The 15,650-nt window shown below is 42.4% G+C and overlaps 1 protein-coding gene across 3 annotated transcripts in view; it reads left to right on the forward strand.

Moving 5' to 3' along the window:
- Positions 1-15,650, forward strand: part of DIAPH3 (diaphanous related formin 3) — a 248,685-nt gene that overhangs the window by 105,842 nt on the left and 127,193 nt on the right. For all 3 annotated transcript variants that reach the window (XM_053311038.1, XM_053311039.1, XM_053311040.1), the window contains 3 exons: positions 6,180-6,419; positions 8,281-8,410; positions 13,666-13,789. In XM_053311038.1, the coding sequence (XP_053167013.1) occupies positions 6,180-6,419; positions 8,281-8,410; positions 13,666-13,789 (494 nt within the window). The remainder of the gene's footprint in view (positions 1-6,179; positions 6,420-8,280; positions 8,411-13,665; positions 13,790-15,650) is intronic.

Consider the following 15,650-nt stretch of genomic DNA (forward strand, 5'->3'; position numbering starts at 1 on the left):
TGTGTGTGTGTGTGTGTGTGTGTGTGAGAGAGAGAGAGAGAGAGAGAGAGAGAGTGTGTGTGTGTGTGTGTGTGTGTGTGTGTGTGTGTGTGTGTGTGTGAAACCAGAAGTAACTTGAGCACTGAATTGATAATATACATTTTACATGCAGGTGAGGGTTTTAAATATTTAAGTTTTTCCAAAAGGTTGTTTCAGATTTCTGTTCCACTTAATATAGATTTCCGTTCGATCTTAACATAGAACACATGTAATCACTTGAAGATCGTTGTGGTGAAAACATAAAATATTTGTGTGCCAACAAAGTGTGTTACTCAAGCCTTTTGCTGCAGCTTCTGCTTTTAAACCCTCTTCACCATTTTTCTTTAGGCTCCTTATAAATGACCACAGACTCAGGGGATTGTGTGTACTTAAAGAATTTATTTTATATTTTAATTTATTGTTAAATTATCCCCTGTGACTTATTAATGAATTATTTGTGGAAAAAATCTCTCGTATTCAGGTTGACTTAGACTCCATCTCCACAATTACTTCAGTGTCTCATGTGGAGATGTCCAGCAACTCCTCTTGTGTAATTAAGTTGGATCAGTTCCAGTTTGTGACTCGTGAGGATGTGGACAAGCTGATTGGAACAGTGCGGCCTACTACCTGTTTTGTTGATCCTTGCCCGACATGGCTAATATTATCTGGCAGGGTGGTTGTGGTAGAAGGTCTGGTAGAGATTATAAATGCATCTCTGAGGGAAGGCAGGATGCCTCCTTGTCTTAAGGAGATAATTATTAGACCGCTTCTGAAGAAGCCTACCTTGGATCCCTCAGAGTTTAGTAACTACAGGCCTGTCTCCAACCTTCTGTGGTAATTGAGAGGGTGGCGGCTTCCCAGCTCTTGACAATCTTGGAGGAAACTGATTATCTTGACCCATTTCAGACTGGCTTTTGGGTGGAGACTGCTTTGGTCAGCCTGATGGATCATCTCCAATTAGGAATTGACAGAGCAAGTGTGACTCTGTTGGTCCTTTTGGATCTCTTGGTGGCTTTCGATACTATCGACCATAGTATCCTTCTGGAGCGTCTGAGGGGGTTGGGAGTGGGAAGCACTACTTTGCAGTGGTTCCGTTACTACCTCTCGGGCAGGTTCCAGATGGTGTCCCTTGGAGACTGTTGTTCTTCAAAATCTGAACTTTTTTATGGTGTCCCTCAGGGCTCCATATTGTCTCCAATGTTGTTTAACATCTACATGAAACCGATGGGAGAAATCATCAGGAGATTTGGTGCAGGGAGCTATCAGTATGCTGATGACACCCAAATCTATTTCTCCATGGTCGTCGTCATCAGGAGAGGGCATAACCTCCCTAAATGCCTGCCTGGAGTCGGTGATGGGCTGGATGAGGGATAACAAACGAAGACTGAGTCCAGATAAGACGGAGGCACTCATTGTGCGGGGCCAAAACTCGAGAGACAATTTTGATCTGCCTGTTCTGGATGGGGTCACACTTTCCCGCAAGGAACAGGTATGCAATCTAGGGGTGCTTCTGGATCCAAGCCTTTCCCTGGCTTCCCAGGTTGAGGCAGTGGCCAGAATTGCCTTCTATCAGCTTCAGCTGATATTCCAGCTGCGTCTATTGCTTGAGATGAATGACCTCAAAACAGTGGTACATCTGCTGGTAACCTCCAGACTGGATTATTGCAATACGCTCTGTGGGACTGCCCTTGTATGTAGTCCAGAGACTACAGTTGGTCAAGAATGCGGCAGCCAGGTTGGTCTCTGGGTCATCTCGGAGAGACCATATTATTCCCATATTGAAGGAGTTACACTAGCTGTTGATATGTTTCTGGGGAAAATACAAAGTGTTGGTTATAACTTATAAGTCCCTAAACGGCTTGAGCCCTGGGTATTTAAGAGAACGTCTTCTTCGTAATGAACCCCACTGCCCATTGAGATCATCAGGAGAGGCCCTTCTGCAGTTGCTACCGGCTTGTCTGGTGGCTACTCAGGGATGGGACTTCTCCGTTGTTGCCCTGAGACTTTGGAATGTACTACCTAGTGAAATAAGAGCCTCCCCATCTCTGACATCTTTTAAAAAGTCTTTAAAGACTCATCTGTTCACCCAGGCTTTTAATTAATATTGTTTTAATGGTTTTAATGCTGTTTTAAAATATTATTTAAAAAAATTAAATTGTTGTAATATGTTATTTTTTAAAAATTTTATCTAATGTTTTATTTTTTCTGTTTTTATTTTGTTGTAAACCTCCCAGAGATGTAAGTTTTGGGCGGTATAAAAATATGTTTAATAATAACAACAATAACAATACAAATCTAATTAAAAGTTTTCAAAACATGTACAATATAACCATTGTTAAATAAAGCAGCAGCATTGTTATATAAAGCAGCAGCAAACAAAATGCTCATTTAAAAGCCTGGAGGAAAAGCCAAGATTTTACTTGCTTCCCAAAAACTGTGATGGTGACTGGGGAGCGGAGGCCCACCAGGAGAGCATTCCGAAATCTGGGGGCAATGACTGAGAAGGCCTTGTCTCATGTACATGACAGGCGAGCCTCCCTCATTGTCGGCACACGGAGCAGGGCCCTCTCTGATGACCTCGTTGAACAGGCAGAAAGACTTGGGAGCAGGCAGCTCCTTAGGTATCTGGGCCCAAACTATTTAGGGTTTTAAAAGTCAAAACCATCACCTTGAAGTGGACCCGGAAACAGATTGACGGCCAATGTATCTCTTTCAAAATACGGGTAATATGATCCCAGTAGGCAGCTCCAGATAACATCCTAGCTGCCGCATTTTTCAATAGTTGCCGTTTCCGAATATTCTTCAAGGGCAGTCCCATTGTTGAGCATACAGTAATTTAGCCATAATGTGACTAAGGTTTGTGTAACAGCTGCCAGATCTGCCTTCTCAAGAAAGGGACGTAGCTGGCACACTAGCCAAAGCCTTGCAAAGGCACCGCCTCCACCTGAGCTTCCAAAAGCAGAGCCAGTTCCAGCAGTACCCCCAAGCAGCGTACTTGCTCTTTCAAAATGGGGTAATATGGTCTTTTCAAGGGGAGTGAAACCCCATCCATAACCGGTAAATTCTCCTCATCCTGATTGGCTCTCCTACTGGCCAACAGTACTTCCATCTTGCCCAGATTCAATCTCAGTTTGTTAGCTCACATCCAACCCATCACTGCCTCCCGCCCCCTATGCAGGATGTCCTCTGCCTCCCTAGCATCAGGTGACAAGGAGAAATAGAGCTGAGTGTTATCTGCATATTGCTGACAACTCAGTCCAAGTCCCTAGATGACTACTTCTAGTGGCTTCATGTAGATATTGAATAGCATAGGGGACAAAACCGAACCCTGCAGGACCCCAACAGGCCAATGGCCATGGAGCCAAGCAGTAGTCTCCCAACACCAGTTTCTGAATTCTTCCAAGACCAAAGCCACTCCAGAGCAGTGCCTCCAATCCCTATACTTGAGAGGTGGTACCAGGAGGATACTGTGGTCAATGGTACTGAATGCAGCTGAGCAGTCTAGCAGAACCAACAGGGTCACACTCCCCTTTTCAAGCTCCCGGCGTAGGTCATCCACTTCAGCGACCAAGGCAGTTTCAATAGCATATCCAGGATGGAAGCCAGATTGAAAAGGGTTTAGATAATCCATATCATCCAAAACACTCTGCAGTTGGGAGGCCACCACACGCTCTATCACCTTGCCCAAGAAGGGAAGGTTAGAAACCGGTTTATAGTTTTCTAGGTTGGAGGAATTTTTTTTAAAAAGTTTTTAAATAATGGTCTTACCGTCGCCTCCTTGAGGCATGGTGGTAGCTTGTCCTCCCTTAATGAGGCATTGATTATAGCCTCCCTCACACTGACCAGAATCTTGTCCACATTCTCAGGCTGTATTAATCCAAAATAATCCAACACAATAAGACCAGATGGTACCTGAGGCACATCTGGCAGAACTGCCCAAACCCTGGAGTCCAAATCAGCACGGATGCGAGCGACCTAATCTGAAAAGTGACATGCAAACTGATTGCAATGGGCTATAGATGGTTCCTCCCCCATTACCTGCGGGAATGTGTGGAGCAATGTTTTGGCTACATGGAACAGGTCCGTTGGTCTGTGCTGAGCAGATGCAATGGAGATGGAGAAAATGCGTTTCTTCGCCACTGCCACTGAGTAGTTACCAAAAATGAGTTCTTGCCCATGTTCGGTTGGATTCGTCACGACTTTGCCTCCAGCATCGTTGTAGCCATCATCTGAGTTGTTCCATTGCCCCAAGCTAGGAAAACCAAGGAGAAGAACCGGCTCCACCAAGTCAGAGAGGGTGTTTAGGAGTGACTGTGTCAACAGCCTGGACTGTCTCCACATTCCAGAGATTCACCAGAGCTTTAACAGTCGCCAGCTATGGACACCAGAAACTCCCCGGGGGCTTTCTGGAAACAGCAGATCCATAAGCCTCCAGGGGCGATCATTTTAATGGCTTCACCACCCCTGCAGAATGTAGATGAAGCAGTCAAACTAAACCAAACCAGATGATGATCAGTACATGACAAGGGAGTTACCTCAAACTCCCCCACCTCCCAGATAATTTCTTCCCTGGTCAGCAGAAATCAGATCCAGAGTATATCCTGCCACGTGGGTAGGGCTCGATTCCAGCTGAGATAGGCCCATGGAGGCCATGAAATCCTGAGCTGCTCCTACAAGGCAGGGCCTCAGCGTGGACATTGAAGTCCCCCAAAACTATAAGCTTGGAAGAACCCAAAGCAAACTCAGAGACTACCTCCTCCAGCTCAGGCAGGGAGAATGAAGTGCAGTGGTGTGGTTGGTACACCACCAGAATCCCTAGCCCATCTTGGAGACCCACCCTCAAGGACAAACACTCGAAATTCTGATATTGCCTATCTGGGCACCTGGAGAGGGGAAAGTGCTCACGATAGATGTCTGCAATACTCCCACCCCGATTCTTCAGGTGGGGCTGCTGCAGGGTCAGGAAACTTCGAAGACAAAGTTGAGAAAGACCAACCATACCCAGCTCATCCGACCAGTCACACATACCAGGACAGCATTCTCATCCACACTCAGATCGTGGATGAGAGATGTTTTGCCATTTATTTACCGGGCATTCAACAGCAGCACCGTAATCCTAGAGGGAGTGTTCCCCGAGCTCCCTGGGGCCACAGGTTTAGGAGAAGAGCCAGGAAAAGGAACAGGCCCCAACTGCTTGTGCTGTTTCCCCCTGTAACGGCCTGCTCAACTCTCACTGCCATATCTCCTTCTGCCTGATACCTGTGAGATCACTACCTCCAGCTCCTCTTTCAATTTAAAAAAAAAAAAAGATTTTCAGCTTCTTCAATTATGCAGCTCTGTCTTGCAATCTGAGAGATACCAAGGTCCTTGATGAAAACATGGGGTGTTCCCCGAGTGTTCTGGGCCCCCCAGTCTGCTCCAGCCAAGGATGAGAGCCACAGGATGAAAGCCCTTGTACTCATGCCAAGAGGATTGTTCCCCTGGTGCAGCCTGGTCTTTTATAGCCAGCAAGAATCACCTGGAAGGGTGGAGCCAGAGGCAGACAGTGTGTGCGTGCATGCGGGGGGCTGAAAGTTCCAACAGGCATGTCAAAACCCTGATAGAGTTCCACAACAACAGGAGGAAATTTTGTTGGAACTCCCTTCTGTTGCAGAATTCATTCTGATACTGCCGGACATAGGCAAAGCCCAAAATTGTAATTTCTACAAATGTGTATGAGTGGCACACTTTATTACTGACTATTATAAATCTTATTTATACTGAGCACTATTTCAAGTCTTATTGTTTATACTGATAACTGTTTCAAAAGTATAACATAGTTGAGCAGCAACAAAAACTGAGCTGTCAGATTTTTCTAATGATGGATAATTCTCTAATTACTTCTATGATTTGCCATTCAAAAGGTAATAAACTTGATATATGATACTTTATCTTAACAGTTCACATATCCTAGTTAGTTTAAACAGTAGTACTTGCAAATAGGATTTCAGTTGCTTGCACTAGTGTTTCTCATTCATTCATCTACTTCGCAATCACGTATAGGTATAAGGTTGCTGCTTCAAATCTGTCATACCAATAAATCATCCAAGATTATACTAATTTGCTCCATGCCAAAACATAGTATAGGCTTTAAAAGAAAACTTTTCCCCCTTTTCAATCAGATGAGCAGTGTAAAGAGACTGCAGCCACGGTTGAGTGCTATTCTTTTTAAGCTTCAGTTTGAGGAACAGGTGAACAACATCAAACCTGACATTGTGGCTGTCAGTGCTGCCTGCGAAGAGATAAAGAAAAGCAGAAGCTTCAGCCAGCTCTTGGAGCTAGTATTGCTAATGGGAAATTACATGAATGCAGGATCTCGCAATGCACAGACCTTTGGATTTAACCTCTGCTCCTTATGCAAAGTAAGTGTGTTAAAGAGCTATAGATGCTGATTTCAGTGCTGCAATCACTTCCTTTTCATATCTACAGTGCTCTCTAAATTGCTTGTTCTATTCTGACACTTAACCTCTTCATAATTTGAGCTGAAATATCTATTCATTTCTTCCCACCCACTTAACAGCCTTTAACTTGCTTTAAGCCAGACAAAAGTGGACATTTCACACTAGGTGAATGTGTGCATTTTGTTTTGAGATCACCATACCCTTTGTTTTAAATGCATCTCTGCTGATCATTAAGTGAAGCAGACAGAATGAGTGTGATGTAGCATACCTCTGCTGCTGCTGCTCTGGTTTGGCATTGTTTCAAGTGTGAATAATTTTAGCAGTACATTAAATGAAATTGACAGTCTATGCTAAGCAACCACTATTAAAGGTTCAATGGGGCAAGTAATTTGCCCCAGTTCTGCAAGTGCTTCACGTTGCTTCACCAATTATGCTCAAACAGAAACAAATTTACTTTAGCTTTCTCTTTGGAGAAATATTGGTCAAAGACCAGTATTCTACAAATATACCTGGCAAATATTTTTATATTCAACAGCAATATTAAACAGGATGTTATAGAAATATTTAAGTCTCTAACTACTGCCACACCGTATTGTCACAAAAGCATTCCAAATGGCCAAATTTTAAACTTCGACATCAAGCATTTAACAACCTTCTTTCTAAGTTGTTTATCACAATTGTATCATGTCTGTCTTCCATTATGGAACTCAAAGCTATCTATCTATCTATCTATCTATCTATCTATCTATCTATCTATCTATCTATCTATATGGATTCCCAAGTGCTGGCTGAATTGGGTGTGTGTGTATGTGTGGCAGAGTTGGGGGCAGCAGTTTGGATATCTATCCAATGAATATTCATATACTGCTTTTCAACAAAAGTTCTCAAAATGGTTTACGTAGACAAATAATAATTAATATATCTTCCAGATGTTAGAATCTGGTGGAAAAGCAGCCATCACATTATTTACAGAGTGTTTTGAAAGCTGTCAATGGAATCCAAATAGGAATATATGCAAAAGTTGTGGATGATAAGAGGGTTTTTGAAGATGAAGAGGAATTGTATTATTTTGGGATATCATGATCAACACCTATGGAGAATGTGAATGATCTAAATGTGTGGACTCCCACATCCCATACAGTGTCTTCTCAACATGAGGATCTTGATCAGTATTCTGTCATAATATATGATGACCAACAATTGTTGGCATCCTTGAAACAAAATCCAGACAAAAATGGAAGCATCTCAATACCTAAATTAATCAGTAGCACATTTGTAGGCAAAGACATATCCTTTTTTTAAGCATAGTTTTTAGCCCTATTTTATAGAATTTGCTGCTCAGTTACTCTTCTAATGTTTTGGGGGGGGTCACATTTACCCCAGATGCCTGAATTCAGAAACACAACTGACCACCATCCGTCGCGTTTATTTTTGTGCATACAAAAATATCAATATTAAGACACTATTGTTTTGCTGCTATTCTATTTCTGTTCTGTCAAAAGGAATATATTTCATAAATAGTTTTTTCCTTTACACCTGGTGCTATGCTCAAGGCAATCCTGCAAGTTGGTGGGGTTTTGTTCTGACTTCGGGGAATATTCAGCTCTAGCACTGAATTAGTAATGTGCACTTTTTATTCAAGCAAGAGCTTTAAATATTTGTTCAGCTTTTCCAAAATACTTTTTTCAGATCTCTCTTCCACTTAATGTAAATACAATGCAAGAACAATGATAGTCACACAAAGTTCAAGAACGTAAAAACATAAAATAGTTGAGAGCCAAAGTGTGTTAATGCTTCTGAATACTCACTTACTGTTCTCTAGTTGAAGGATACTAAATCAGTTGATCAGAAGACAACATTGCTTCATTTTCTGGCTGAAATATGTGAAGAGGAATATACTGATGTACTGAGCTTTGCTGAAGACTTGCAGCACTTAGACAAAGCAAGTAGAGGTTTGTATTACAAACAGGCTCATATTTTATCTTAATACATTTTCTAGAATGAATATTTTTTTAACGAGTTGCTGGACTTTTTAGCGTACCATAGTTAAGAATTGGCATTCAGAAATGTTCCTTGGTTTTTAAAAGCTGGCTTCTACTTAGCTTAAATTGACAGGGAAAGGCAGGGATAGGACTAATACATTTCTTCATTTGGGTGGGAGGGATATAAAACATTTTCGAGGTTGATCTCAGCGTGTGCCCTTGATATGACAGGAACGAATCATATTGTTTGGGAAAGATAAGCAAGGATGAGATTCCACTAATAGCCTCCACCTTTCCAAACTACAGTGCAAATTGTGTCTTTAGTGGAGGGTACCAAGATACCTACCTCAGCCTTCGATTTAACCATAACTCAGCAGAACACCTGCATTCACAAGAATGGGCTTGTATACTATAATACGTAGCTATTCTGATCTGATGATCTATTAAATGGGACAATGTAATGCTGCATCACACAATTAGAACCTTATTTGATCTCTGGGAGAATGTCTTGCTGTCCGGTTGATAAACTGTTTCAGGGTTAACATTGTTCCCAAAACCTGGAGTGTAAGAGTGCCTCAAATGGTTTCCCCCTGGGAAGTTGGAGAAAAGGTTTTAAAATATTTTGTCTGAAAAAAGCACACATTTAATAGGAAAAGGGTCAAGCAGCAAGACTGGCCTGTGCCTGAAGTGGAGTGAAACCACTTCAAAACCAAGGGTGCGTGAAATGCTATCTCTCCATCCTTACACATGCCCAAAGGCAGCACTTGTACTCCTTTTTCCCCACCCATGGTTTCTGAATTTAAAAAGGAAAATGGGAATGGAATGCAAGACAAAACATGAAAGAAAGTGATCAGCTGGAGCATCTTTTAGGAGATGCTCTAGTCCAGGGATTCTCAACGTTGGGTCCCCAGATGTTTTTGGACTTCAACTCCCATAATCCCCAGCCCCAGTGGCCTTTGGTTAGGGATTATGGGAGTTGAAGTCCAATAACATCTGGGGACCCAACGTTGAGAATCCCTGCTCTAGTCCATCAGTCTTCCCCCCCCTTTCGCTCCGTTACCTTCTTGCTTCTTAATTCAGGGAGCAGGGGCAGTAGAAGAGTGCCCTGCTCTCTTCTCTCTCTCTTCTCTTATCTTCTCTGCACCACTGAACCCCCACCAATCCACTGCATGAGGCAATTGCTTCATAGATGGGTTGATCCTGTCAAACTACAGTATGAAAGCCAGGATACCTGGATCATTTTCTTTCTAGTCCCATTTGAAGCAGTAAATTGCCACAGCAAGCTTGTGCAGCCAATGAGATGCCTGTGACATCTCTATTCTGTGGGGAAGGCAGGAAGGGAAACCTTAAAGCCAGCTGGCACAGTAACCAAGGCTTCTGATAAATTCTGGAAGCAGCAGCCCTGTGATGGCATCTTCAGACTCTCTGCTCATTTAGTTCCACTTGATCCTCAGAGCAATTCCACCAGTGTTTTTGTGTTATACTGGAGGGGACAGTGTACTTGATGTGGATGGGGGAAGGATAGGCTATAGGAGAAAGCCAAGCTAAGTTGTGCCTGCTCCAACACACACACACACACACACACACACACACACACACACACACACACACACCCCTATGGAGAAAAAAACTTAAAAGATTATTGTCTAAAAAATTATAAAACGGGAACCTGTGAAAATGTCGTGGCTGGTACTGATCCTTTCAGCAATTAAAGAATACTCTCTTCAGCAGCGAAAGGGTCACAGACGGTAGGAAGAGTCTTGGACTTTGAGATAGTTCACTCTCTGATCTCAGTTCTTTCTCCACCCGAGATTACTTTTGGTGGCAACAGAACAGCTCCCACTTACTGTAAAAGAGCCTTGTTGCCCAGCATCTTCAGGAAATCAGTGGATAGAAGTCACGGGGGAGAGGAGCACTCGTCTTTGCACTTGGCAGCTCCTTGTGGTGCTACTTCTTCACAACCAATACAATACGACACCCCCCCACACACACACACACATTTCTGATGGGGATATTTCCCTGCTGCATGAGAGAAGTATGCATGCATAATCTTTGTTGGATTATAGCAATATAACACCCTAATTTTCTTCCCTCTGTGTTCACATGTGGACACCAATACTTGAATATGAATTCAGATGTATACAATATTATATAATTTTGAATTATCCTTGAAATGGATTTCAAAGTATTATTTTTGAACGATATGTTTTATAATAGATTAGAATGATAGTAGGTTGGGTCTCCAAAATAGGCTTTATTCTTTCACAATATTACATACCACATACAGCAAATATGGGCTTGGCTTTCCATGGGAAGGCATCAAAACTTCTTTATTGATTTATTCCAACACATTGAAAAGCTGTGACAGCAGAGAACTGATAAAGTTATCTCAGTTGGGAAGGACAGCAGATCCTCATGGCCAGGAGTAGTTGTGGCATGTAAGGGAGGATCTTGAATATAGGCAGAGTAGCTCTTGAATTGATAGATAGGAAGACATGATTACTGGAGGTCTAGGCCGAAAACAACCAGCTCCCCAATCTCTCTGCTTCACTCCTCAAACTTCTTAAGGCTGCTAATAGGAGAAAACAAATACTTGAGTTGGTGTGTAACTTTGTCCCCTTGGTGTGTTATGAGAAGGATCTCGTAATAAAGCTTTTTTAGCTGGAAGCATGCAAGTAAACTAATAGATTAGTTTGCAATGTCCTGCTTCAGGAAGCTGTGCTGCTATCTATAGAGGATTCTCAGGATAGGTATTGAGAAGATGGGAGCTATTTTGATAGGAGCAGCATTTCTAGATTTGTCAAAGGGCTCTGATGCAGGCCCAGTCATTACATATATCCCTTACTATATCCCTTTCCAAAAGATCCATGTCCATGTCCACATTATATATTGGTTCTTGAGTTATACCATTTCAAAGTGTAGATGGGGCACTGAATGTTTGAATGCTCTTCTGATAAAATAATCCATGTATATACAAAATGAACATTTCACCAAAAGGCTAGCCTAGAATCTTCTTCCTGACCTTCTGGTTTAATGTATGTAGGATTTTGTGGGGGAGCGTTCCATGTCTTCAGCTCACAATACAGATGCAGAAGTTCTGAGAGATCTTTTAGCTCTAACATAGGCAGTACTTTACTTATTTGCTCTAGCAAAGTTCTGAGTGTATTTAATAGCAATAGCAATAGCACTTACATTTATATACCGCTCTATAGCCAGAGCTCTCTAAGCGGTTTACAATGATTTTAGGATATTGCCCCCAACATTCTGGGTACTCATTTCGCTGACCTCGGAAGGATGGAAGGCTGAGTCAACCTTGAGCCCCTGGTCAGGATCGAACTTGTAATCTTCTGGTTACAGGGCGGCAGTTTTACGACTGCGCCACCAGGGGCTCTGTTTTAAGACAAAACATATCCAGTTGTATTCTTCTTAATGAACTATGACTGTTGTGGCTTCCGAAGTCTGTCTGACTTTCTGCCGTTTTAAGAGAAGCTGCACACAAAAGTTAAGACTGCCCAAGAGAAACTGAAGAATAGGTTTACTTGCCTTTATGAGGCTATTACAAATTATGGCATCTTATGCTCATAGTTAAGACTGCTTTGGACAAGAACTCTGAATATCTTAGTATCTGTCTGGAGTGGTGCTGATGCAACCCATTCAGAAAACATAGTAATTTTTTTTAGACTTTCATGATGGATTCTTCTTATGTTTGCTGCATCAGATTGACAATTTAGAGTGGCTAATTTAATATTGACCTTAATTATGTTGTTTACCATTACACACACTGGGCTAGTGCAGGCGTTACGTGGAACTTTTGTTAGAGCTGAGCTCCACACAACCTCCCTCAGCTTCAAGAGCACATGGTCCCTTCTCATCCCCCCTTGGTTGTCTACCTTCCTTTCTAGGTTAGGATAAGCCAAGATTGCTTGTGGCATCTGAACCAACCAATCTCTGCTTATTCTAATGTGCTTGCTTCAAAGAACACAGGAACTGAAACTCACTTCAACCCTTGGCTTCAAATCTCAGGTTCTCTGAAGCAAGTAGAATAGAATTAGATTACGTTGGTCATGTCTGAACCAAGCAATCTTGGCTTACCCTAACCTAGAAAGGAAACTAGGATGGGAGAGAGGAACGTGTGCTCCCAAGGTCGAGGGATGCCACATTGAGCTCAGCTTTAACAGAGGTTTCGCATGATGTCTGAACCAGCCCTCTGTCAATTTGATGTCCATTTCTGAGTTTTTAATGTATTAGCTATTATTTACATGGCGTTACCTTCTCTTCTTGTTATTTGTTGGCCTTTTCTAACAGTTTCATGAGTTGTTTTAACCCTGTTCAGATGTTAAGATTCAAAAACAACTTCACAGTTACAGCAACGAAGCAGGTTGGAATTCCTGCGTTCTCACTCAATCCCTCTCTCTAGCTGCTCATAGTTAGAGTGGCATTTGTGTGCACAGGGAAATACCACAACTGATATCTGGTGCTTCTGATTCAGGCTGCCGATCATGGAAGTGCCAGCCATTGCCGTTTCCACAATGGTTATGGCATTTCCCTCTGCACGCAAATGCTGCTGTAACTGTGAGTGGCTGCTGGGTGTGTGTGTGTGTGTGTGCGCGCGCGTGCGCGTGCATGTGTGTGTGTGTGACAGAGCTGGGGCAGGACTTGGGACCCACTTTGGTGCTGTAATGGTGAATGGCATTTCTGAAGCTTAAAATCTGACAAGGTCTTTTGACTTCTAAACTTTCAGCCTGCTTTTGTTGTGTTTGTTTAAATTGTTTAACTGTTTGGAGTAGCAAGTTTTCCATTTATTTGTGGAGCTCCAAACATGCATTTGCTGCTATACAAGTAATAAAAAGAAAGCTCAAATACAGATGCCTTATTGGTTGCCTAAGCATTTTTAGTTTAAGCCCATTTCCCTTCTCCCAACCCCTTGGAATAAACACTTTCTAGGAACAACTGTTTACTTTGCACAAGCTATGTACACATGTCCCACCTCAGCCAAGAAGAAGATGCTCTCTTCCTAAATTACTCTGGTATTGTGTTGTCACAGTCCAAGTGAACTCAGTTTTTGTTCTTAGTAATGTGATTTTAACCTTGGTAAACTATCAAGTGGGTTATATGCCTAACAAAAGGCTATTTCATAATGTTGGCTTTAGTAGATGCCTTGTTGGTACGTTGCACTGACAGTATTTTTATAGCATATCTGAAGCTTTAATATAATATACATTTAGTTTCAGTAGAAAGCTTGGAGAAGAGCCTAAAGCAGATGGAGAGGCAGCTTAAGCAACTTGAGACGGATTTGGAGACCTTTCCCCCTACTGAGGATATTCATGACAAATTTGTGACAAAGATGTCCATATCCTTTTGACAGTTAAATAGCTTATCTGGCTTTGTCTAGGGTTCTTTAACACCTTACATTTATTTGCATAATCTTTATTCAACTTGCAGCACTCACTTTTGACAACCCTAACCTTGTTTCCACCTTAAATTATTAATCCATTTTAGGTTCTTAGTAAAGATTCGCCTATAATGCCGGAGATTGGAGGTGGCAATGGAACAGTGCTGTGATTTCTGTTCATATAGGCATGTAAACACTTGGGGTTACTGGTTAAAAAGAATGTGATAAACAATTTGGGAGGTTGGCTGGTTAAGCATAAGTTTTCTGCTGAAAAGCAAACTGTCCAGAAAAGACGAAAGACCCTCTAATAGGGATATTCATTCACACTTTCCATTTTCAGGACGGTTTCAGCCTGTCAATTGGTTTACAATGCAAACTTATTTCAGTTTTTAAACTTCTTCTCTTCCCCTCAACTTTTTGAATGATGCTTTGAAGTTTTTCCTCTGAATTCATAGGAGCCATCACTACTTGTTTCAATGAATGTGATTGTGTTGTTATAGTTTGCCAAAAGTCAAGTAGCATGAATGAGAAGCTGAAAGCAGAGTACTGCTAGGATACATTTCATTTTCTGTTTTGAGAGCAGCTTTGGAATTTTTAGAGCTTTGTAGAGCATTCTAGCCACTGTCCTCGAGCAGAGAAACTTGGTGTAATGTATGTGTCTCAAGAGCACTCTTGTACTTCAATTTCTTAGTAAAACACTGTATGATATTTGGAATTGGTCCTCCACAGATCTGCAGTGGGGAAGATGGGCAGGTTGTGTGGCTGCACAGTTGACCACTCAAAGAATATCAGTTACTACTAAGCAACATGTTTTTCTTCTTCATGGTCTGTATTAGGACTGTGCATCAAACTGACAGTAGAGTCTGGGATGATGCAAACCCTATTGGAGCATTTTTCTCCAGAAAATTTTTGTTCAGGACAAAAATTCAATACTATACTGAGCTTGAACAATATGGTATTGAATAGGAGAGTGGGGCTTACCTTAACTGAACTGATGGCTTCTTGAAAGAAATCTGTGTTTCAGAATTCTGCCTTTCTTTCCCGATACTGCCCTTTTAATGCACCAGGAAGGAAAGCAATGTCATGATGTTGAGTCCTTTTCCTGGTGCATTGCTGGTGGGGGGGATGTCTGCACCCTGAAACTATAGGTCGTGGCCATTTTCCCCACAGTAATGCACCAGGAAAAGAATGCAGTGTTTCTTGGTGCACTATAGGGTGGTACCAGAAAAGAAAGGTGGTGTTTTGAAGTGTCACCACTGTAGCTCCATATAGGTGCTCTCCAGCCTTTTAAGGCATAGTGATATCGGAAAGCTGGCTGCAGAGAGCCTCCACTCCCTGAATCTGCCACTGCGAAGGGAATGACAACATGGAGAAATGGAGAAGACAGCAGACAAGCCACGAGCAGCACATAAGTGGACAGTTCATGCCACGCTATAGCAAAGGGGATGGCCGGGCGGGTGTTGTGAGTGACCATGGATCCCCATAGAGACCATAAATTTCAGGTAAGCAACCTGTTTATCTAAAGTTCACAGCGTATAGACAATATCACAGGGGCTCAGGACCCAGGGCTTCCGGAGGAGCAGGAGCTCGAGGAGGCGCAGGCACAGATGTGAGCTCAGGTGCAGGCAATACTGGCAGCACAGGTGTAGGCAGTGGGCATCAGCATAGCAGGCCATTTAAAAGCTCCAGCAAGATCCGGAGTACGAGGCGTTGGAAGAGCTCCCCAGAGGCACATCGATTTCCACAGTCTATATTCTTGGAATTCAAATGGCAATGCTGGGGAATTGTAAAAAGATAGTGTGAGCGGAAACGCTTCCT

The sequence above is a fragment of the Hemicordylus capensis genome, chromosome 3 (assembly GCF_027244095.1).
Source record: "Hemicordylus capensis ecotype Gifberg chromosome 3, rHemCap1.1.pri, whole genome shotgun sequence".
Classification (NCBI taxonomy): domain Eukaryota; kingdom Metazoa; phylum Chordata; class Lepidosauria; order Squamata; family Cordylidae; genus Hemicordylus; species Hemicordylus capensis.